The sequence below is a fragment of the Nuphar pumila genome, chromosome 15 (assembly GCF_984573655.1).
Source record: "Nuphar pumila chromosome 15, dmNupPumi1.hap1.1, whole genome shotgun sequence".
Lineage (NCBI taxonomy): Eukaryota > Viridiplantae > Streptophyta > Magnoliopsida > Nymphaeales > Nymphaeaceae > Nuphar > Nuphar pumila.
Genome location: NC_143263.1, coordinates 15,882,951 through 15,909,144, shown reverse-complemented (window position 1 = coordinate 15,909,144; position 26,194 = coordinate 15,882,951). Strand labels below are relative to the sequence as shown.

Genomic DNA, 26,194 nt, shown 5'->3' with positions numbered 1-26,194 from the left:
TGAGGTATATGATAGAAGATCAATTAACATGCTTGGAAGTGGAGCATCAAAAATAGAAGTAGAGAAGTCTAATGCAAGTGGTTTTGGCTTGAGACCTCCACAGCCTAAAGGACCACTAGATGGATATTTTCGAATCGATCTAGAGAAGAAAAAACAATCAACAGGGATTACAGGGATAGAGCAAACGACGACAGAAAATCGGTATAAGGAAGAAAGATAACGTGCATGTGAGTATATCAGTAGGTGGTTTTACCAAACTGGGATTGCATTCAATGCTACAAGATTGCCAAGTTTTCAGACAATGATTGAGTCAATAGGGCAATTTGACTCTAGAATGAAGGCATCATCATATCATGAGCTAGGAGAGTCATTATTGGACAAGGAAGTAATAAGAACAAATGAATTTTGAGCATCATATAAGCAACATTGGGCTAAATATGGGTGTTTCATAATGTCAGACGGGTGGACCGACACAAAGGAAAGGACACTCATCATTTTTCTTGTTTATTGTCCTTTAGGGGTGATGTTTTTGAGGTCGGTGGATGCATCTAAATATGTAAAAGCTACAAACTTACTATATATGTTATTGTATGATGTAGTTAATGGGTGGGCCAAGAAAACGTAGTTCAAGTGATTCCAGAGAGTGTCTCGAATTATGTCAAGGCAGGTAAGATGTGTTAAAATATATGTAATTCATATATATGTATATATTTATATACATATATATTTGTATAATCTAAAATACCCGATAGGGGTATTTTAGTCATTTCACAAGTACCCGATAGGGGTACTTGTTTCTTTTCTTTCTTTTTGTAAATTTACTTTTTATTTTTTTGGTTTTTTATCCACCTAAAAGGGGCCCCACCATGGAGTTGATGGGGCCCCCAACGGTCACATTTGTGACCGTTGGGGGCTCCCAACGACTCCATGGGAGCCCCTAGGTGGCTCTTCTTTTAAGGCCATATGGCCACTCCTCCTCTCCTTCTTTTGTGTATAAATAGGGGTGAACCCCTCTTGTATTTTTCACTCTTGAGAGCTCTCTCTCTTTCAATAAGAGACATTTATATTTTTATGTTGTGTTGTCTCTTGTGAGTTTGGGTATTAGCGATTTTGTTTGTTTGTTCATTAGTAGATGTTGTAAGTGCTTAGTGCACTCTTTGCTTTTCCGCATATTTCATTACATGGTATCAGAGCCTTGTGTATGCTCTTCTTCTTAATATAGCTAGTTGTGTAGCTATATTTGTTTCTTGTTGTTTCTCTCTTCTTTTATCCTCTTTAGAGTGGTTATTATGGAAGGAGAACAAAAGATTGATCTCTCCTTCAAACTCAATGGCTCCAACTACATGATGTGGGCCGCCGCCATGGAAAACAACCTCAAAGGGAAAAAACTTTGGGGATATGTCATGGGCACCATTCCGGAACCACAACTCCAACTAACTAAGATGAAAGGCGACCAAGAAAAAGCTCTTGAAGGAAATGCCCGCATGAAGGCCATTGAAGATCACCAATCTAAAATAGAAGATTGGGAAAGTAAGCATGCCAAGATTCTTGCTTGGTTCATGAACAATGTGGAGCTCAAGATTTGCGCCAACATTGCCAAATTTCGGATGGCAAATGAAGCATGGTTCTTCATGAAAGGTATGTTTACCCAAAAAGACCTTGCTCGTCAATTCTTTCTTCAAGAAAAAATCCGGACTATCAAGCAAGAAGAAATGAGTGTTAGGGACTACTTTAGCACTCTTGGCCCTCTATGGGATGAGCTATCCTTACTAGAACCAAAATGGGTTTCTAGTATAGATGTGGAATTAAGGAGAGAACAAATGGAAAAAGAACACTTTTTCCAATTTTTACATGGGCTTAGGCCCGAATATGAACAAGTTAGATCCTCCCTCCTACATAGATCAAAGCCTCTTCCCTTGGAAGATGCCATAGCCGAAATATGCCAAGAAGAAACCCGTCTTGGCATGATTAAAGGAGGAAATGATGTCTTGGTCGTATCAAAACCCGGCAACCATATGAAAACCTACAAACCTCCACATTTTGGAAGGCAAAATAACTATAATGGCAACTATAGAAAAGCTATTTGCCATCATTGTCAAGAACCGGGTCATATAAGACCTAATTGCCCTAAGTTGAATGAAGCACCAAAAAATAAAGTTGCTTCCGTTGAAGAAGCTACTCAAAAGAAAAAGGAAGCAATCAAAGGAACGGACTCTTTTTCTCTTGCTCAACTATCGGAGGCACTACAAACTCTACTCAAGATTCCATCAACTTCGGGTGCCGCCGTAGCTTCCTCCTCTCCTCCAGGTATGTCGTCTTGGATCCTTGACTCTGGAGCTTCCTTTCATATGACCCCCCTTGAAAATGAGCTTTCTGATTTATGTAATAATTATAAAAACTCCTATGTTTCAACTGTCGATGGTACATCTTTACAAGTAAAAAGTTTTGGAACCTTAAACTTTTCAAAAGACTTCTTTGTGCCAAACGTGAGAGTTGTACCTCAACTTAATTTAAATCTCCTATCTGTTGCTCAAATATGTGATCATGAATGTAAAATCTCCTTCTCAACTAAGGATTGCTCTATACAGGATCTCCGGTCTGGGAAGCTGATTGGGCAAGGCCATAGAAGGGGAGATCTCTATTACATGAGCAACTTGAAACTCCCCACTAACTCTTTTTGTAACCATGTCCAAGATAAAAATATTGATATTTGGCATCAAAGACTTGGACATCCAAGTTTCTCAAAAATGTACTCCTTTCCATTTGGAAAGAAATTTTGTAATGAGAAACATTTTGTTTGCAAGAATTGTATTTTTGGCAAAATGAAATCTACTCCTTTTCCAAACCGAACTTTTGTGTCCAAAAGACCTTTTGAGTTAGTCCATTCGGATGTTTGGGATCCTTCCCCCGTCATGTCTAAAGGAGGGTACTCCTATTATGTCACTTTCATCGATGACTACACTAGGTATGTATGGATCTACTTTCTCAATTTAAAATCCGAAGTCTTTGATTTTTTAAAAAAAAATCATATGATAGTTAAAAATCAATTTTCAAGTAAATCCGGAGAATATTTATCAAATGAATTTCAAAACTATTTAGAAGTAAATGGACTCCCCAACAAAACGGCTTGGCCGAAAGAAAGCATAGACATATCATGGAAACCACTAGGACACTCCTTATCTCCAAAGAAATTCCAAAGAATTTTTGGGCCGAAGCGGCCTTAACCTCAACTTACTTAATAAATAGAATGATATCCTCATCCTTACAAAATACATCTCCATACGAAAAACTATTTGAAAGAACACCCGACTTCAATAGATTAAGAGTCTTTGGATGTAAATGTTTTGTCCATACTCATAAACGGGACAAATTATCTCCTAAAGCTATTGAATGCGTTTTCTTGGGTTATGGAGAAAATCAAAAGGGTTTTAGATGTTTTGACTTGAAAAATAACAAACTCTATGTATCCAAAGATGTAACATTTTTGGAAAATGAAAATGGTTTTGTGAAAACTAAAGATATTGACGAAAGTGAATATACTTTTTTATTTGATCTTCTATCTCAAGAAGACGAGACTCCTCAAGAAGAGGAAATCTCTAATGAGTCTTTGAATGACCTAGAGGAAATTCCTCTTGATAATGTTATAGATGAGAATAATAGACCAATCCAAACATATGTTAGGCGTGGTCAACAAACTCAGATAAGCGCATTAGAAAAATACTCTCAAGGATCCAACATAGAAGAAACATCTTTAAGGAGATCCAGTCGGATCTCCAACCCTCCTAATAGGTTTGTCTCCTATGAGTCCCTAACTCCTAGATATAGAACATGTCTAATTGCGTTGCATTCATTTCATGAACCTTCACACTATAATGAGGCCAAAAATATTCCCCAATGGGTTGAAGCCATGAACTTAGAGCTTAGTGCCCTTGAAAAAGCAAAAACTTGGGAAATAACTTCGCTACTCACTGGAAAGAAAGCAATAGGATGTAGATGGGTCTTCAAAATTAAAACCAAGAGTGAGGGTTCATTAGAACGTTATAAAGCACGATTAGTAGCTAAAGGATATGCTCAGAAATATGGTATAGATTATGAAGAAACCTTCTCACCTGTTGCTAGAATGACTAGTGTTAGGACTCTTATTGCTATTGCGTCAGTGAAAAATGGCCTATCTATCAACTCGATGTTAAGAATGCATTTCTAAATGGTGAATTAAATGAAGAAGTTTACATGGATCCCCCACCAGGAGTATGTATTGGTAAAAATAAAATTCTTAAACTTAAAAAGGCATTATATGGTTTAAAACAAGCCCCAAAGGCTTGGCATGATAGATTTAGCAATGTAATGACAAGTTTGAATTTTCGTTCATGTTATACTGACACTGCTTTGTTTGTGAAAAGTGCAGGGTCTTCAGTAGTTATTTTACTACTTTATGTTGATGATATGATCATCACAGGAAGTGATGAGCAAGGCATTAATGATATTAAAAAGGTTTTGAAAGAAAATTTTGATATGTCTGACCTTGGATTCTTAAGATATTTTTTAGGAATTGAAGTGGCGTACTCTCCTCGAGGGTACATTCTCTCTCAGATGAAACTTGCTGCTGACATCTGTTCCAAATCTGGTATCTCCGATGATAAGAAGACAGAAACCCCAGAAGTCATCAATGCAAAATTAAGGTTGGAAGATGGAATACCTTTCGAGGATCCTACTCCCTACCGGCAACTTGTTGGGTCTCTAACCTACTTATCCATCACACGGCCAGACATTGCTCATGTCGTCCACTCTGTCAGTCAATTTCAACAAGCACCTACAACTGTGCACATGAGTGCAGTCTTAAGGATCGTCAGATATATCAAAAATATCATAACTAAGGGAGTTTTTCTTTCCTCTGCCTCGTCCCTTGATTTAATTGCTTATACTGATGCAGATTGGGGAGGAAATCCCAATAACCGAGTCTCAACTACCGGATTTTGTGTTTTCTTAGGTGACTATGATTTCTTGGAGATGCAAGAAGCAACACAAAGTATCCTTGTCCTCGACAGAAGCAGAATATCGTGCTATGGCCACTACAACCATGAAACTTGTGTGGCTAAGAAGCCTCCTCAGTGATATGGGCATTGTCATCTTTATTCCTTCGAAGTTGTGTTGCGACAACAAAAGCGCAATCTATATTGCAAGCAATCACACCTTCCATGAGCGTACTAAGCATATTGAGATGGACTATCATTACGTTCATGATGAATACCTAAGAGGAACCATAGCACTACCTTACGTCACATCAGAGTACCAGTTGGCGGACTTCTTCACTAAGGCTCTTGCGGCTCCTCGGTTTTTGTTTCTCCTTAACAAGCTTTCGGTTATATCCCCGTAAAGCTTGAGGGAGGGTGTTAAAATATATGTAATTCATATATATGTATATATTTATATACATATATATTTGTATAATCTAAAATACCCGATAGGGGTATTTTAGTCATTTCACAAGTACCCGATAGGGGTACTTGTTTCTTTTCTTTTTGTAAATTTCCTTTTTATTTTTTACTTTTTATTTTTTTGGTTTTTTATCCACCTAAAAGGGGCCCCACCATGGAGTCGATGGGGCCCCCAACGGTCACATTTGTGACCGTTGGGGGCTCCCAACGACTCCATAGGAGCCCCTAGGTGGCTCTTCTTTTAAGGCCATATGGCCACTCCTCCTCTCCTTCTTTTGTGTATAAATAGGGGTGAACCCCTCTTGTATTTTTCACTCTTGAGAGCTCTCTCTTTCAATAAGAGACATTTATATTTTTATGTTGTGTTGTCTCTTGTGAGTTTGGGTATTAGCCCTTTTGTTTGTTTGTTCATTAGTAGATGTTGTAAGTGCTTAGTGCACTCTTTGCTTTTCCGCATATTTCATTACAAGATGTTGATGATAGAGTTCCCTCATTTGTATTGGACTCCATGTGCAGCACATTGCATTGATTTGATGCTAGAGGACATAGGAGAATTACTTGAATTAGAAGGTGTTTTAAAAAAGTAAAGGAGTTAGTGGTATTTATATATGCTTAAGGTCAATCATTGCCTTTGATGAGAATGCATACAAAAAAAGAGCTATATAGGTCAGTCATGAAGCGTTTTGCCACTAGATTTTTTACTCTTCAAAGCTTGCATGAATAAAAAAAGGAGTTAAGATGTATGTTTCTTGGGGAGGAGTGGCTCAAGACTAATATTACAACTATTGTTGGTTAGAGGAGATGTCAAAGAATAATATTGCAAACTAAATTCTAGAAAAGCGTAAGTCTAGCTTGCGGAATAATGGGTCATTTAGAAAATTCTGGAGTGGCTCAAACTTTTTTTTTGAAAACTTAAAAAAACTATAAAAATATCTAAAAATACAAATAAATAAATAAAAATGCTTTATTGATGAAGCAATAAGCAATAAGAAATAGAAAATATAAAATAAGTACTAAAAATATGAGAGATTAACATGAAATTGATTATATAACTTAGAAAAAAAACTAAGGATTAAACTATAAAAAATATCTAAACATACAAATAAATAAACAAAATGCTTTATTGATGAAGCAACAAACAATAAGAAATAAAAAATCTAAAATAAATACTAAAAAATGCTTTATTGATGAAGCACGCCTTAGGTCGGCCACCTTGAGGCGCAGAGGGCATCGCCCTTTGTAGCTCAAGGGATGCTTTTAACAACACTGGTTGATACCGATAAAAAGCCAGCCATGGGATACATATATGAGAAGATGGACCGTGTAAAAGAGTAGATTAAGGTATATTGTAATTTATAAGTTATTGAATTTATTAAATCAATTTCATTAATTTTTTTATGCATTGATTTGTGATTCTGACTCTTATTACTTGATAGGTAAACCCTAAGCACAAGGAAATATGATATAATTCGATTTGAAAGATAGTGGATAGAATATGGGAGCTACAATTACATCAACCATTGCATGCAGCTAGATTATATCTTAATCCAACAATATATTATGAGTACGAGAATATGGAGGCAAATCTTAAAATTAAAGGTGAACTATATGAATGCATTGATCATATAGTTCTAAATATTCAAGATTGAAGTGATATTCATGACCAATTACGCAATTCTAGTGGACCTTTTTAATTATCCATTTTACAATAAATCAATAATTTTTATATAATATATTAAAAAGTGTAACTAAATTTGACAAATACTCCTTTCTCTTTCGTTTTGCCATCTCCATGCCAAAAGGTCCAGTAGAATTGCTATAATTGCGTAATTGGTCATGAATCTCACTTCGATCTTGAATGTTTGAAACCATATGATCAGATCTTGAATGTTTGAAACCATATGATCAATACATTCATATAATTCACCTTTAATTTCAAGATTTGCCTTTATATTCTCATATTCATAATATATTGTTGGATTAAGATATAATCCAACTGCATGCAATGGTTGATGTAATTGTAGCTCTCATCTTTTATCCAATATCTCTCAAACAAGATCATATTGTGTTTCCCTGTGCTTCAAGTATACCTATCAAGTCATAAGAGCTAGAATCACAAATCAATGCAGAAAAAAATCAATGAAATTGATTTAATAAATTCAATAACTTATAAATTACAATATACCTTTACCTTCTCTTTTACACAGTCCATCTTCTCATACATGTATCCCATGGCCGACTTTTTATCGGTATCAACCAAGCGAAGCACCTCAACTAAAGGACCCAATGTTCTGTAAGCTTGACTTACGCTCTTCCAGAATTTAGTTTGAAATATTATTCTTCGACATCTCCTCCAGCCAACAATAGCTGTAATATTAGTCTTGAGCCACTCCTCCCCAAGAAACATACATCTTAATTCCTTTTTTTATTCATGCAAGCTTTGAAGAGTCAAAAATCTAGTGGCAAAACACATCATGACTGACCTATATAGCTTTTTTTTTGTATGCATTCTCATCAAAGGCAATGATTGGCCTTAAGCATATATAAATACCACTAACTCCTTTACTTTTTTTAAAACACCTTCTAATTCAAGTAATTCTCCTATGTCCTCTAGCATCAAATCAATGCAATGTGCTGCACATGGAGTCCAATACAAATGAGGGAACTCTATCATCAACATCTTACTTGCCTTGACATAATTCGAGACAATCTCTGGAATCACTTGAACTACGTTTTCTTGGCCCACCCATTAACTACATCATACAATAACATATATAGTAAGTTTGTAGCTTTTACATATTTAGATGCATCCACCGGACTCAAAAACATCACCCCTAAAGGACAATAAACAAGAAAAATGATGAGTGTCCTTTCCTTTGTGTCGGTCCACCCGTCTGACATTATGAAACACCCATATTTAGCCCAATGTTGCTTATATGATGCTCAAAATTCATTTGTTCTTATTACTTCCTTTTCCAATAATGACTCTCCTAGCTCATGATATGATGATGCCTTCATTCTAGAGTCAAATTGCCCTATTGACTCAATCATTGTTTGAAAACTTGGCAATCTTGTAGCATTGAATGCAATCCCAGTTTGGTAAAACCACCTACTGATATACTCACATGCACGTTATCTTTCTTCCTTATACTGATTTTCTGTCGTCGTTTGCTCTATCCCTGTAATCCATGTTGATTGTTTTTTCTTCTCTAGATCGATTCGAAAATATTCATCTAGTGGTCCTTTAGGCTGTGGAGGTTTCAAGCCAAAACCACTTGCATTGGACTTCTCTACTTCTATTTTTGATGCTCCACTTCCAAGCATGTTAATTGATCTTCTATCATATACCTCAATTATTTCATTCTTTTCATCCTTCTTCCTCTTGGAAGGATTCATGTAATCTCAAATTTTTTTCTTGACATCTGGCGTTACTCTGCTACATGCCTTACAATTGCCTCCTATGCCAAGTAGATGTTGCTTAATTATGTATATCCCGCCAAAATATGTTCCAAGGAAAAGTTCACGTCACAGAATTCATATTATTCTTGTCTTTGCAAAAAGCCCACTCCCATGTCAAGTCCTTTGAATTCCTCTTAAATTTCTAGAATGTTTTATTTTGAATAGCTGAAGTAAAAGCACTTGCACTGGCTGATGATGGCCCCTCCATTGGTTATTCTATCACAAAAAAACAAAATTTAAAAAAACAAAAAATATATTAGAATCACATAATCATATGATATATATTCACAGATTGCATTTGTATATGATATACAATTAAAAAACAAATTCACATAGATCATGCAAACTTCAAGAGAAAGTGATGACAATATACACTAAGGGACTTTCTTTTGGATATAGAAAATTACTTTTTTTATAACTATTTTTTTAATCCTCAATCTTGAAAGGAAATAGTAGTCATGGTATCTACAGGTAACCTGATGCAACATGGTAGAACAAAAGATCGAATATTGGGAAAAATGCTTATGAAACTAGATCATGAAATCAGCCAGTAAGTAGTAGCTACTAGCTCGTTATAGTTTCAAGTCATTATCTGTACAAACTACAAAGGCATTGTTGTGTTTGGATTTTGGTTCCTTGCTTTCCTTATTGGTTACTCAACTTATTGACTCTGGAGTCTGATGACATCTATTAATTATAAATATGAAACAATCAACTGTGTAAATCAGGGCATGCAAGTTATCATATAAAGTATAAACATGAAACAATGTAAAACAGGGCATGTAAAATAGTTATCAAGTCAAATAATTGTTGAGCATATTTTAACATATCTCATACTCTCATGTATCAAACAATTGCATTATGCAAGCATGGATATTTAGGTTTGTATATGGATTTTGTTGTATTGTGGTTGTCATCGAATGTCATTAATGCCATGTTTTTATGTTTTCATAGTGGTTTATATGCGACTGAATTTACGAAATCGACTACAGTGACCCCTTACACAGTAGTCGCAACAAGAAAATTCACCCTCAGTTATTGTTATATTCAGACGACTTCTATGTTGGCCTGATCATGCATCAGAAGCAAAAAATACACTGAAAATTTCAATTCCCTCTTGAAGAAAAAAAAAGAAGAGAGGTGGAGGAAGGGTGTGAAGAAGAAGAGTCTGGAGAGAGAAAAGACAGAGAGGAGAAGAAGAAGAAGAAAAGAAAAAAGAAGTGAGGCGGAAGAATGATGTGAAGAAGAAGAAGAAGAAAAGAAAAAAGAAAAAAAGAAGAGGAAAAGGAACGGTGTGAAGAAGAAGAGTCGGGCTGTCGGGGAGAGAGGACGACGACAGTGGTTGGACGAGCCTGCGATTGCTAGAGTGAGCGAGAGGAGAGATCATGCATCTGAAGCAGAAAATACACCAAAAATTTCAATTCCTTCTTGAAGAAAAGAAGAGAGGTGGAGGAAGGGTGTGAAGAAGAAGAAGAGTCGGGAGAGAGAAAAGACAAAGAGGAGAAGAAGAATAAAAGAAAAAAGAAGAAGAGAGTTGGAGAAAGGGTGTGAAGAAGAAGAAGAGTCGGGAGAGAGAAAAGACAGAGAGAGGAGAAGAAGAAGAAGAAGAAAAGAAAAAAGAAGAGAGACGGAGAAACGACGTGAAGAAGAAGAGTCGCGGAGAGAGAAAAGACAGAGAGGAGAAGAAGAATAAAAGAAAAAAGAAGAAGAGAGTTGGAGAAAGGGTGTGAAGAAGAAGAAGAGTCGGGAGAGAGAAAAGACAGAGAGAGGAGAAGAAGAAGAAGAAAAGAAAAAAGAAGAGAGACGGAGAAACGACGTGAAGAAGAAGAGTCGGGGAGAGAGAAAAGACAGAGAAGAAGAAGAAGAAAAGAAAAAAAAAGAGAGGTAGAGGAACGGTGTGAAGAAGAAGAGTCGGGCTATCGGGGAGAGAGGACGACGACAGTGGTCAAACGAGCCTGTGGTTGCTAAAGTGAGCGAGAGGAGAGATCAAGAGAGCAGAGGGTGAGAGAGGAGAGATCGAGAGAGCAAAGGGCGAGAGAGAAGAGAGATCGAGGGATCGAAGCACAAAAGAAAAAGAGGAGAATAAAACCCTCCCCCCACCTCGTGTTTTAATGTTTTAAAACAAATGACTTTCTTGTCGTCGCACCTAGGCGTTAGGGCAAGTTAGGCGCCGACTACACACTAGTTGGTGCCTAGTCGACACCTGGTCGAAAAAAATGACCTTTTTTTTAAACCTAGGAATTTGTCTGATTCCTAGGTCCCTTAGCAACTAGCCCGACTAGGCGTCTAGTCGATGCTTTTGACTGCATAGTATTTCATAAACTTGGTTATTTTGTTTATGTCTATGTAATATGAAAGTATGAGTCTTGTGACATTGTTCTTGTGAGATATGCATGCAATATTATCTATGATGATATATTAGTTGATGTTTGATGATGTCTTATATAGCTCATAGAAACATAAATGTGACTTTATGGTTTTAATTTATGCAATTCATCATTGTTTCATGTGTTATGATTTTTTTAGAATTTTTGTTAATTTTTCTTGATTTTTTTTGGATTTTTTTTGGATTTTTTTTAAGTTTTTAGAATTTTTTAATTAAAATTTTATGATATATTTACGATACGATAAGATACGATGTTACCTATGTCACACGGACACGGTTAGGGAGGCGCCGCACCCGAGTCGACACGCCCAGACACAGGTGCGGCTTCGGACACGGCCCGGACTCAGTCAACGTCGAGTCAGACTCGGTCAACGAGTCGAGGCCGAGTCCGTCCTTGTTTTGGACTCGATCAATGTTGACTGAGTCTAATTTTGTCTATTTTTAGGGTAAAAAACAAAAAAAATGATATTTTTATATATATTTTTAAAAAATATATACATAGCATGGGTCTTAAACATAAGCCCCAGGGAAAAAAAATCTGGGGGGTGCTGCCCCCCTACAGCCCCCCGTCAGGGGCGGGCCCCCCTGGACCCCGGCTCGCTGACCGCGCAGCGAGACCCGCACCGGGGGGAGCCCCCGGACCCCCCTTTCTGCAAGGGCAAAAGTATAATTTGCAAAGTTTATAAAAACACTCATGCTGGTGCCAAACTTTAGAGGACAATATCCACATATATGCACACCGGATATATTATTATTATTATTATATGTATTTTTTTAAATATATATATATATAGCAGAGACCCCGTGTCCAAAATTTTTAAAATTGTGCCGCACTTGTGTCGCACCCGCACCCATGTGACATAGGGTGTTACTTTAAGCCCGACCGATACAGGTAACGATACGATACTTACAACTGTGTGTGAGACAACAACAATAGTGTATCCAAAATTCTAGGCTATAGTTTTCACATGTCAAATCGACTTTATTTGTATTAATTTCCAAATGAGCTCATCATGTAAACAATTGATGAGTATGATGATATAATATTTGTACAAGTCACAACTGCATGCAATAATAAGTCACATGAACAAAATTAAAATTCATTTATTTAAATATTCATGGATTTCACTTAGAAATTATGTAAGGTCATACAATAGTCAAACAAGGCATGCCACATGAACTGCTATATAAAATAATTAAGAATTAGTATAAACAGAGATGTAATTAGGAAAACAATGAACGGATGACTTTCTTTCCAATAGAGAAAATACACAAAATAGACGAAGGGCAGGAGTGTTTCCATGCAGGTGTGTGTGTGTGTGCATGTACCACTGAAAGGATTGAAGAACCACGATTACTAAGTTCTCTAGTTTGGGATGCAAGTGCACTAGGATAATTTTTATCTCAAATGATACTACCACAATATACCAGGGTCTTTGGGCCTTGGTAACTTGCAAAAATGACCCTGGTGACCATAGGAAGAGCATCATGATCAATGTCACATAGGCACGGGTGCCAGTACAAGGTATGACACAGGTACAAAAGGTACATGGAAATTGCTGAAAAGATGGGTATATAACTATATATATAAGTGCAGAGCATGTCAAAGGTATGTAGATAATTAACATAATATGAGCAAATATGTAGTTGATAGTAGACACTTTTGATGCCATGAATACGCTACACAGAGACTGATAATAACTGGTAAGATGGATAAAGTGGGTCGCATTAGGTTCAAAACCTAGATGCCCCATATCCAAGAGATTGATAATAACTCATAGGAGGATGCTACTGCAGTGCTAGAAAAGAATGCAATGTCGGTAAAGGTACGACATTTATAAGGAGCTTCATAGAAGTACCCATGTTACATAGATTATCACAAACATCGTGATAATTCTAAAGGCACCATAAGTTGGAAGTTTCACACAACTAGGAAACTATATAGACCCAGCACTTAAAAACTTGAAATACAAACCGCAATGAGATCACCAAACTGGCCCGTAAACTTCGTGCCAATACAACTTTTGACCAAGCCCAACATCGTAGATCCTACCATATGGAAATAAAAGTCAGCAGAAGCATTAAGGTAAAAAAAATTGGAGAGAGAGAGAGAATATATATTTTGAACCCTTATAACTAGATATCACTCAAGTAAAACATCACAGAGGGAAGACCAAATCAAACCAAAAGACCCTATTCTCAAGGATGATGTACAGATATAGCACTGACAGCTGTTTTATTCACAAGAGAAAAAAATATTTCAGGAACTTACGATCATTGACATCAATGGACATTGCAATCTTGTCTAGCACTGCAATAGCATCCTCTAGGGCTTTATTATAGGCTGTGAAATCACATACACACCACAAATTAACCAAAAGCAGCCGTGGTACACCAGCTTGGATTGCATTTATGATCAAGGAATTCAAGAGTTTACCTCGGCATATCACTGTAGGATGATAATTCTTGTCAATAAAAGCTTCCGCAACATGTAGCATCTCACCAGCTTCAAGGATATTCCAGTACAGGAATCATCATTAACTCTTGGAGAATCAAATTTCAAGGAATGGTTTGAACCATTCCTGAGCTACATACATTTCATTTGCAGATAATGGATTTCTAGAGAAGCATGTATGCATATCTTTGTTTTTATTAAACAATAAGATCAGTGATATTATGAAAATAATATATAAGTTGTAACCAGATAAGCTGCAGTGCATACCAAGAATTATTACGGATGTTGTTCCATCACCAACTTCTTCGTCTTGTGTGCGACTCAATTCAATCATGGACTGTGAATCCATATAACATGAATAGCAAGAAGAGGTAAGAGAAGAGAAAAGATGAAAAAGAGGGTATGCTTCAAACAGATCAAGCTATGTTCCCCTGCAACCCAGAAGTGTGATAAGAGACGTACCTTAGCAGCTGGATGTGCCACATCTAGTTCACGTAAGATAGCATTTCCATCATTTGTAACAACTATTCCTGGTAACAGCCACAAATATCCAACATCAGCCAAGGAAACAGAAGAACCAGTAGATTCCACTAAAGAAAATGCAATTTTAGTAGTAACAGCAAGAAACCAACCAAGAATACCTCTTCAAATACAAAAACAGCATTGGACTTCTTCCCATAGAGGAAAAAAACTCAAAATGAACCCAAAAATAACATGTATACACATGCAGCAAAGATGAATGAAACATTACTACAGTTACAACTACAAAATGAAACCAAACAACACCACCCCACACTTTGCTAGAGCCCCTACCGATGATGTGCCTGAAGATCAGGACACACCTGCAATCAAACCCACAGATATTACTTGATATAACAGAACCTCCTTATTCTAACCTATGAGTCACTAAGGACAGCTAATAGATTCTCAAATACTTTAACACAGAGGGGAAATAGGATAGTAAGATGCGCCTAGTAAGGTTCACCTAAATTTGACAGGACCACAAAACCATACAAAGATGACACCATCAACCACTGTTGTTAGATACTCTTGCCTTGGGGTATGAAGCGCATGCCTCGAGATGGGGTGAACCCTCATGGCTCAAGGTCTGAGCAAGGTGCAGACCTCTCTGAGGTGCACACTTTAGGTGCAAGTTGCATCTAATTTTGAGGTATTCACTTCTTTTTCAAAGGTCAAATAATCATCACCAATAGCACTTTTTTTTCTAATAAAATTTGTAAATCGCAAGATGATCTATGCCTATAGGCCCTTTTAACAATCATAATAGCTGGCTATCAAACAGCCACATGCACGAGGAGGATACTCTATTAGCCTCGAGTCACCACAACCAAACACAGACTTGTTTTTTCAAACCGCAGATAGACAGGAGCTGTAGTGCAGCAAAAACAGTTTATAATAGTGGTCTCTGAAGTCTGAACACAGGAAAGTCCCCAGATCAATATCATTTTTTAATACTGATAAGAACAGTAGCACCACTATGGGCAGTGCTGATGATATTAGTGCTTTACTGTGGATAAATTCATCAAACCTATGTCACACAGGTGCGGGTGCGAGTGCGGATGCGGGTGCGGATGCGGCACTTTGGCACTTTAAAAAAACTTGGGTGCGGGGAGGGTATATATATAATTTTTAACAGTTTTAAGTTAACACTTAGTGTATGTGTGTGCATTTATGTATTTATATACATAATATAGATATAACTGTGCATTTATGTATTTATATACATAATATAGATATAACTGGACTTGGTTAGGGTTAACAGAATCTACTTTTGGACAAAAATGGACCTCAGTGTGGTTGACTTCACCTGACACAAAGGAAGTCGTGTCCAAGTGTTGCACCCACATGGGTGAGGGTGCGGGTGCGACGCAGGTGTGGTGCCCTGTTAGAAGAGTCTGTGTTACATAGCATCAAACAAATTAATTCTATCTACTCTGAAAATAATTTTGACGTGCAATACGATATGCATTGTTAAATTGTACATATATAAAATTTATTTATTTATTTATTTATTTATTTATTTATTTATTTATTTATTTATTTATTTATTATATTCATTCTTTCTTTCTTTTTTATTTATTTTATTTTTGGACTGTTTTGGACTTAGTCAACCTAAGTTGACTAAGACCCCAACGACTAGATTTCTAGCCGTTGGGAGTGGTCTCTCTCTCTCTCTCTCTCTCTCTCTCTCTCTCTCTCTCTCTCTCTCTCTCTCTCTCTCTCTCTCTCTTTCTTGTGTATATATAAGGATCTCATCTTCCCCTCTTTGTAAAGTATGCATTTTGCATACTTGTGATGTTTAGTAAAATCTTATTTATATTGTGCCTTTTTTGTGAGTGCCTTTGTGGGTTTTGTGAGTCTGTTCCTTAGAGAACACTTGTGTGTTGTTCACTTGATATTGGTGGACACTTTGGTTCGTGATTGAAGGCTTGGATGACAAAGATAATGTTACTATAATGCTCATTTAGTTTCTATGTCACAGGGATTCGGCTAGCAGGGTGCCGCACCCGCATCGACGCGACGCGGGTGCGGGTGCGGCACTGGGTGTGGTCAACCCGACCCTCGGTGCAGTCAACGCACCTAGGGTCATTTTGGTCCAATTTTCAGACTTAAAAAAAATTGCCAAGAAAAGTTTTTTTGCCCTATATGTCACAGTGATTCTCCAACTAGGTGCCGCACCCGTGTCGCACCTGCACCCGATGCGGTCAACCTAACCCTGGGTGCAGTCAACACACCCAGGGTCATTTATGTCCAACTTTTGGACTACATATATATATATATATATATATATATACATATATATAATTTTTTATATTTTGCCACGCCCCCGCACCCAGGTTTTTTAAAAGTGTCGCACCCCCGCACTCGCACCCATGTGACATAGTTTAGCTTAATGATACTACCTATGTTATATGAGCTTCTATTAAGAAGCATCACATATGAAGAAAAAGGTTGTGGGGATTAGTGGATAGATCCAATCCGAAACCAAAACTAACCCTCACTAAGGTGGAAAATGAGAAAGAAGTACTTCTTTTCAATGAAAAGAAAACAAAAGCTATAGCTAATTATGTGAAAAAGTGGAATGAGTGGAGAGTGAGACATGACAAGATTATGTCTTTGCTTATCATAGTGTGGACATTAAAAATGTTCTAACATTGCTAAGTTCGAGCATGCTAACAAGGTTTAGGAATACCTTAAAAATATGTATTCCCTTAAATATATTGCATACGTGTGAAATCTTCCAGATAAAGTTCGGATCATGACACAAGGGGACAAAAGCATTAGAGAACATTACAATGATTTGTTCTTCCTATGAGAAAAGTTGGCTCTTCTAGAGCCTAAGTGGCATTGTGCCGAAGATATTGAACTTTGCCAAAAACAAATTGATGCAGAGTATTTTTATCAATTCATTAATAGCTTGAGACCTGAATTTGAATCAACCAAATCGGCTCTCCTTCATAGGGGAAAAGCTCCCTCTATTATAGATACCATTGAGGAATTAAATATGGAAGAAAATCATCTTAAGAAACGTATCTCCAAGAATGAAGACGATTTTGTTTTTGTCGTCTGAAGGTTGAGAGCCTATTCTCAAAATTATAGACCACCTCACTTTGGTAGACGAGAAAATGAATATGACAAAAGAAAAGTCATTTGTCATTGGTGTCATGAATCGGGGCATATTAAACCTTTGTTCCCTAAGCTAAGTAGAAAGGAGGACAAAAACTACATAGAAAAAAAGGCGGCTACGGTTGAAACACCTTAAGAGAACAAGGAGACGGCTATGGTTGGCAACTCTCAAGACTCATCCATGGAAATAGCCAAATCATTGTCTCAATTAGTTGAAGCCCTTTAACCTCTTCTTAGAGAACTGTCTTTCTCAGCTGGAGCCGCGATATCATCTTACTCAGACCCTGGTAAAATTTCTTGGCTTCTTGATTCCGGTGCATCTTTTCACATAACCCCCAACTATAATATTTTATCTAAACGTTATAACTCAAGTGTATTAAAAGTTTTTACGGCCCATGGTATATCTCTTGAAATCAAAGGAATAAAAAGTTTCGAAAAAGATCTTCCAAACTCCAAAAGATTTATTATTTAAAAAAATAGATACATTCTTAAACTAAATTTAAACATTTTATCTGTCTCTCAAATATCTAATTATGGTTGTAATACAGTCAGGGAAGCTAATTGGGCAAGGCCACAAAGAGAGAGGTCTCTACTATATAGATTTTTTGGAGATACCGAAAGATTCTTTTTGTTGTAATGTCCAAAAAATGGATTTAAATTTGTAGCATAGAAGATTAGGATATTCAAATGTATCTAAAATCCAATATTTTTCAAATTTGAAAAACTTTTATAATATTAATGATATTACTTTGTGAAGATTGTGTTCTTGGAAAAATGAAAAGATTATCATTCAATGATAGAACTTTTATTTATCTATGGGGTCCAACATCAATTTTGTCTAAAGGTGGACATTCATATTACGTTATTTTTTATGATGACTTTACAAGATATACTTGAATTTACTTTCTTAAGCATAAATCTGAAGTGTTTTTTCACTTTCAAAATTTTCATAAGTTGGTTAAAATAGATTTAAAAATGATATTTTTATATTTTGTACTGATTCAAGAAGAGAATTTTTGTCAAATGAATTTAAAAATTATCTCAACTCACATGGCATCATACATAAAAGAAATCGCACACACACGCCATAACAAAACGGCTTAACTGAGAGAAAGCATAGGCACAAAAATCTGAAGTGTTTTTTCACTTTCAAAATTTTCATAAGTTGGTTAAAATAGATTTAAAAATGATATTTTTATATTTTGTACTGATTCAAGAAGAGAATTTTTGTCAAATGAATTTAAAAATTATCTCAACTCACATGGCATCATACATAAAAGAAATCGCACACACACGCCATAACAAAACGGCTTAACTGAGAGAAAGCATAGGCACATTGTTGAAACTTCAAGAACTTTACTTATTGTTAGACATGTGCTTAAGGTTTTTTGGGTAAAATTTGTCATGATTGTTGTTTATCTTATAAATAGAATGTCATCTTATTCTTTACACAATATTTAACCTGTTGAAAAACTCTTTAAACTCACTCGTGATTATTCCAGATTACGAAATTTTGGTTGCAAATCTTTTATTTTAACCAATAAGAATGACAAATTATCTCCTAGAGCTATTCTTTGTGCCTTCTTCGGTTATGTCGATAATCAAAAGAGATATAAGTGCTAATGATTCTAAGAATGAAAAATTATATATCTCAAGAAATGTAACTTTTTTGGAAAAAGAAAATTTCTTTGATAAGGATCAACCCAAGGAAGTAACCGAGTATTCATTTTTGTTTGATCCTGTTTCAAAACAAGATATTAATGATTATGAACGTTATTGTGAGTATGATTTCGAGAATGTTATTAAATCTAGAGATATTGAATCTCTTGATGAATTGTCGCATGATGATCAAACTTGTATTCAATATTCTAAATGGGGAAATCAAAATCTTTCAATATGCACTTGAAAAAAATTCTATCTTTAGTGAAAATGAACTGCAAATTAGGAAATCATCTAGAGTATCAAAACCCCTATCAAAATTCGTATCCTATGACTCTTTTTCCTTAAAATACTAAGCATGCGTAGCCAGAGGCGTAGTTAGGATTCATGTGAGGGGGGGGGGGGGGGGGGGGGCAAACAGGGTTGTAGCAAAAAAATGTTATTTGTGCGGTAGTCGGGGGTTCGGGGGCAGCGCCCCGAAAACTTTTTTTTTTTGAGATAAAATAAAAAATGGCTACAATTATTAATAAAAATCTATTTCATATGGACAAATCAAACTATTTGCTGCAATCAGGGCTGGGCTAGGACTGGGCTTTTAAAAAAAAAACAAAAAAAATTTAACTGTTTCGGGAGGCAGGACTGGGCTACAACCCAGTCCTGCCCCCCCTAGCTACGCCCTTGTGCGTAGCCATAATTCATTCATATGAAGAACCCTCATCGTATGGGCAGGTCAAAGAACACTCTTGATGGGTTAAATTTATGAGGGTAGAACTAGAAGCTTTGAAAAAGACTCAAACTTCGTCTATTCAAAACTTTCCACAAGGAAAGAAACTCATAGGTTGTAGGTAGGTATATAAAATAAAAAACAAGAGTGATGGGACCCTTAAGCGATAAAGTCAGACTAGTTGCAAAAGGATATTTGCCTGCATGACCACGGTTAGAACTCTTATTGCAGTTGCTTCAATTAAAAATTGGTTCATATATCAAATAAATGTTAAAAATATTTTTTAAATGAAAATTTTATGGAAAAAGTTCACATAGAGGCACCTCCTGGTATGGGCATTCTTCAAGGAAAGGCTCTTCACCTATAAAAGGCATTATATAGGTTAAAACAAGCGTCCAAAACTTGGTATGATAGATTTAGCAAAGTTATGATTGATATTGGCTTTAGAACATGTTTGACTGATACTATTTGTTTGTTAAGGATTTTGATGCATGTACTGTCATTTTTCTCCTCTATGTTGATGATATGATAATCACCGAAGGCAACAAACAGGGAGTTTAAAATATTAAAATAAAATAAAATTAATTTTGAAATGACTTACTTGGATTTTTTATGATACTTTTTAGGTATAGAGGTCACTTATTCCCCTAGAGCTATGTCACATGGGTGCGGGTGCGGGTGCGGGTGCGAGGGTGCGGCACTTTCAAAAACCTTGGGTGCGAGGGTGCGGCAGGGGCAAAAATGTAAAAATATATATATATAGAAGGGGTCCGGGGGTTCCCCCCGGAGCGGGTCCCGCATCCATGATTGCTCATTAGTGATCAGAAGGTTACCAAACATATTTCTAAATGTTGGGATTTGACTACCTATCATATGGGTGCCAATGAATTCAATGATTTTATAGACTTAGCAGGACTGATAGAGATTGATTATGGGTCTTCCTGTTTTACTTGGCATAACAAGCAAGTTGGTCCTAACTATCGTGCCAGTAGGATCGATCGTTGCTTTGTTAATGACCATTGGATGTTCAGATCATCCCAACTCTTCCACCTTATGAAAAAACGAAATATGTAGCGTAAACAGATGAACTGACTTCAGAGGGAGGACGAATCCTATGTGGTGGGAAGAGAGTATTTTTTGAGAGGCCTTAAATTATTTCTTCAAGTTATTTGTCAGGGGCTACATCAATCGTAACTCTTTTAAAGGTTGTCCAGATCCGTGGGGTTGGAAGAGGAGGTGGTTAAGGTGATCTTTATTCTTAATGGAGATAGCGTCCCAAGCTTAGATGGGTACCCAGATAGCTTCTTTACTTCATTATGGTCTATTGTATATAAAGACATTTCTGAGGCGGTCAGAGATTTCTTTCTCAAAGAGAAGATCATGTCCATGATGAGTTGTGGAGCCTGATTCATAGTTTTTGCCCTTGCATGAAGGGGGTTTGGGGGCTCCCCCAGGCGCAGGTCAGAGGGCGGGGGTCCAGGGGGGGCGCCCCTGGCGGAGGTTATATGGGGGCAGCGCCCCCCCCCCCCCCCGCCCCCCCAAGATTTTTTTTTAAAATTCCGCAGCCCATTTAATAGGGAAAAATTTTAAAAAAAAAATCCAAAAAATGGACCGAAAGGACCGTGGGTGCGGTCAACGCACCCAGGGTCGGGTTGACCGCACCCGCGTCGAGTCGCGTCGACGCGGGTGCGGCACCCTGTTAGCCGAATCCCTGTGACTTAGCCCTAGAGGGTATTTATTATCTCAATCTAAATTTGTTTTTTATATTATTTTCAGATTTGGAATCACGGATGACAAGAAGATTGACACTCCTGAAGTAACAAATGTCAAGATACAAATCAATGATGGAGAGCCTCAGGATTATCCAACCCCCTATCAACAACTTATTGGGGTCATTTCTTACTTATCAATTACTAGACCTCATATATCATGTATACACAGCTAGTCAGTTTTAGCATGCTCTCGCATTTGTTAACATGGGAGTTATTTGTGTATTATTAGTATCTTAAAAATTCTATTTCTAGAGGACTTTTTATGTCTTCAGTCTTCTGCGTTTGCACTGAATTTACTTGCATATATTGATCCAAATTGGTGAAGTGATCCCAACAATAGGCACTCAACAACGGGTTTCTGTATTTTCTTACGTGAATCGTTAATCTCGTAGAGGTGCAAAAAGCAACAGAAGGTCTCTCTTTTCTCAATACCGAGCTATGACTACAACCACAATGGAGGTGTTTTGACTGAAAAGACTGCTGGTTAATATGGAAATCCAAATGCTAGGAGTGTCAAAGATGTACTGCAACAATAAGAGTGTTATCTACATTGCCAACAACCACACTTTTCACGAAGAAACAAAGCACATCGAAATGGACTGCCACTATGTGTGAGAGGGATATCTTTAAGGGATCATTGATCTGCCTTATGTCACAGCAGAGTACCAGTTGGCAAATTTCTTCACCAAACCTCTCTGCTCCTAGGTTTCACTACGTTCTAGGCAAACTTTCAATCATTATAATGTAAGTTTGAGGAGTATTGAATTATACATACATAAATATATATTTATGTATATATATATATGTGTATATATATACATACGTATATATACACATACGTATGTGTGTATATATATTTATTTATATATATACATACATGCAATAGGATCTGTATTGTTAAATTGTACATATATATATATATATATATATTTATTATTATTATTATTATTATATTCTTTCTTTCTTTCTTTTTTATTTATTTTATTTTTGAACTATTTTGGACTTAGTCAATCTAAGTTAACTAAGCCCCAAATGGCTAGATTTATAGCCGTTGGACAACAGCTAAAAATCTAGCTGGTGGGAGTGGTCTCTCTCTTTCTTTTGGTTCTCCTTACCCTCTCTCCTCTCCTCTCGTGTATATATATAGGGGTCTTCCCCTCTTTGTAAAGTATGCATTTTGCATACTTGTGATGTTTAATAAAATTTTATTCTTTATATTGTGATTCTTGTGTGTGCCTCGTGTGTTTTGTGAGTGTGTTCCTTAGAGAACACTTGAATGTTATTCACTTGATATTGGTGGACACTTTGGTTCGTGATTGAAGACTACTTGGTTCTTTACATGCATGATAACTGACAGTGACTGATGATTTGTGTTAGAAAAGGCTTTGTTCCCTCCCAGTCTTACTATATAAGAAGCCTTAGCATCTCCCACACCTGCTAATTAGCAAGGTTCCTCAACCAAGTAGGTTCAGTGCAGACATATCTGCCCACCAAGTGTTTCAGATGACACCGCATAGAGTGGCACTAGAGCAACTTAGGCAAGCACTGTGGGAAACTGGTGGTCTGCACACCATCTGCATGGTAGAATGCTTCACAGCCTATTTTGTCAACAAAATATGTAGAGTTGTAAGTTGAAAATTAGCACAACTTTTAGGGCACGATCAATCTTGGAAAGATAAGCCACCAGATTGGTGTTCAGCAATTGATTGAATGAACTAGCAGAGGTCTGCCTCACCTCAGGTTCTGTAAAAAAAAACAGATCTTTTTGGTTTTAAGTTTTTGCTTTCTTAGTTCAGACACAAGATTGATAAGAGCAAGCTGGCCAATCGCAGGCTCACGACTTACAATAAAAAATGCAAGAGCAAAAACTTCCAAATTGCATCTTACGTGTTAGCTATTTTGCATCAGCGACATTATGACTATCTTCTTGAAATGGATTTCATCTCTAATTAGTTGAAAAAACATTTGCTCCATTATTGTGCTTGTTCAACATTAAATCTGACACTAAGTTACTAACTAAAGCAACATCATTGTGTACCTTCTTTTCAAGAATACTGTTAGAGTTTTATAATTATGATATTACAAGTTTGAAACTATTGTTACTATTGTGAATGTGCATGAGAATACTTCAATGAAATTATTTATCATTTGATGTTTGCCTTGGTCGATATGCTTCATAATTTGAGTTGCCATTTCATTAATCACAAAATATCCTTACCATTATCTCCATGACATAATATTTAATCCAATATTTAGTAATTTAATTAACCTGGCTGTGATTTCCATATCACCAATTCATTTTAAGACAAATTAAATAAAATATATTTTCAAAGACAAAAAAAAGTCTATTAAGAAAGTATTATTTTATTTCTTTGAATGTAAAAGTAATATGTCATGCATGCACTGTAATTTTATATGTTTTTATATACATTATTTTAATTGTAATTATCTTATGTAATTTTAAATGTTTTAATTATTTTTTTACAACACTTTAAGCCTCACTGCCTCGAAACCTACGCCTGGCCTCAAGCATATCATGGCACCTCGCCTCACCTCAACAATTTTCACAACATTTCCACCAACTATCAATAAAAAGAAACATGCAAAGATAACAGCATCCATCATGAACAGTGACACCATTCAGTTAGTTCCAAGCCAGTAAGGGATATTAATTGGTCAATGAGTCTAAAACTGAACTAGGCTCTTAGCACCCATTGATAATGACTTGCTCTTGCTGGTTGTCAGCTACATTTGGATATTACCGAAGGGGATATCAACCTACTAGTGGTTTCTGACATTGCAATGGCCAAAAACTGGTATTTTGTATTTGCTGTCCCATGCATCCAACTGTATAGGAACATGCCCATAGCTTCTGGACAAGCTAAATCAAACTCAGTCAAACACAAAAGGAACCATAGCCACCACCACCAAACCAGTGCTTGTTCTTCTGCTGGGCAATATCATAGAAGACTTTATATTGAGACTTATATTAACAATGCCATCATTTGCTTAATTCATGACTGTTTGGAAAACTAAATTTCACGAACTTGAAGATAAGCATGAACAACATGAGTCAGAAAGGGAATGGAAGCCATTCAATAACATCAAAGATAAAAATTTACCTCCATTAGCATTAAGAAGCATTTTCAACATGGACCGTGGACCCAGTGTAGTACGTATTATGTCAGCCACAGCCTGTATAATTACACTAACGATTAGAAGCAAATAACACACAGGCGCTTGTACACACATGCATTCACCTCACCAATATCAGCAATTATCCCAGAATATTACAGGTTTTTAGATCTCAGAAATATCGTCATTTTTTAAAGAAAAGTTATAAATAATATAAAAAATAAGAAAGATATTAGATCTTAGTAATATTTTATTCATAGCAGAGTTTATAAATACAGAAGATTGACCCAGTGACTCATGCAAGTGAAACAAGGCTGGCATCCTTCATATATTCAAGTTTTTTAAGTAATAAACACACATGAACAATATCATGCATAGGAATTAAGGTTATTTTCATTTGTTTTATTTATATATGGATCTACCTTAATTTTTATTAAGGTACAAGTACAACATTTCAAGCCATTTTAATTACTATTATTTACTATTTTAGTTTTGCACTATTGATCACTTTGTTAATATTACAAGATCACAAATGTGTGCTCTTTATTACAAGATCATAGTGATTAGTTGATTTGATTGTGATACTTCACGCAAAAGTTTAGTGGCTTGTAAATATGATGAATCTGTTTCTATAATTTATATTTTTAATACTCAGACATCAGTAACATTACTAAATCTTACGTAATTGTTACTTATTTGAAAATACTTCAATGTCAGATATTTCTGAGATTATGTACAACTTTATATCTATACAATATATTGATATTATTTCTATGTAAAATAGGAACTATGAAAACTTGGTTGAAAGCCCAGCATTGATACAACCAAGCTTTCGAACCAAGAATGAATGGGTCCAGACAATCACTTAGTTTTGGTTCATAATAATATGGAAAACAGTTATATGTAGAATCATATTTAAATTACAAAATAAATGAAGATAAAAGTAATATAAAAATATGATGATATCTTTGCAATCAAGTTTCTCACAGCATGATAGTTAAAAAGTGATGTCATTTTACAATTGAAATCATGTTTTTTAGTGTATGATACGAGAATATCCCTCCCTCAGCCACAATGAGACTCTAATTCCACCAAGTGTATCACACAATGAAGTGAGAGGCAGAAAATTAAACCATACAATAAATAAAAACAAAAACAGGGTAGCCACGACAATAATTTACTATTTATATAATGTTTTCCAGAGTGGAATGATACTTCAAAGGATAATTTAAAGGATTTCTAGATTTCTTTTGCCCTTTATCATTACACTAGAAAAAAGTTACGCACCCCTACCCAAACGGTGTTTATATTTTATTTATTATCTTTTACTTAGATAAAATATTTTAAAAAGCATGTCCTCCTTCCTTTTTCCTTGTTTAGCCAAATGGCCCTATAAAACAGTGCCTAAATTGTCACTTATGAAAATTGTTCCAGCAGTTAAAATATTTTAAAAGTCATGTCACTTCTCTTCCTTTTTCCCTTTTGCCAAAAGTCATATTTATCTCTTGCCAAACGACATGA

At 36.1% G+C, this 26,194-nt stretch overlaps 2 protein-coding genes across 2 annotated transcripts in view; one reads left to right on the top strand and one right to left on the bottom strand.

The window, feature by feature from the left end:
- LOC149814620 (uncharacterized) overlaps nucleotides 1–14,029 on the top strand; it is a 57,130-nt gene extending 43,101 nt beyond the window's left edge. Inside the window, exon 9 of the mRNA XM_089989652.1 lies at nucleotides 13,985–14,029. The gene's annotated coding sequence lies outside the window, so the exon portion shown is untranslated. The remainder of the gene's footprint in view (nucleotides 1–13,984) is intronic.
- Nucleotides 1–26,194, bottom strand: part of LOC149814619 (T-complex protein 1 subunit gamma) — a 47,385-nt gene that overhangs the window by 8,746 nt on the left and 12,445 nt on the right. Inside the window, exons 3-8 of the mRNA XM_089989649.1 lie at nucleotides 24,661–24,733; nucleotides 14,198–14,265; nucleotides 14,003–14,072; nucleotides 13,718–13,786; nucleotides 13,553–13,624; nucleotides 13,256–13,329 (exon numbers count right to left, since the gene is read on the bottom strand). Coding sequence (XP_089845775.1) covers nucleotides 13,256–13,329; nucleotides 13,553–13,624; nucleotides 13,718–13,786; nucleotides 14,003–14,072; nucleotides 14,198–14,265; nucleotides 24,661–24,733 — 426 coding nt within the window. The remainder of the gene's footprint in view (nucleotides 1–13,255; nucleotides 13,330–13,552; nucleotides 13,625–13,717; nucleotides 13,787–14,002; nucleotides 14,073–14,197; nucleotides 14,266–24,660; nucleotides 24,734–26,194) is intronic.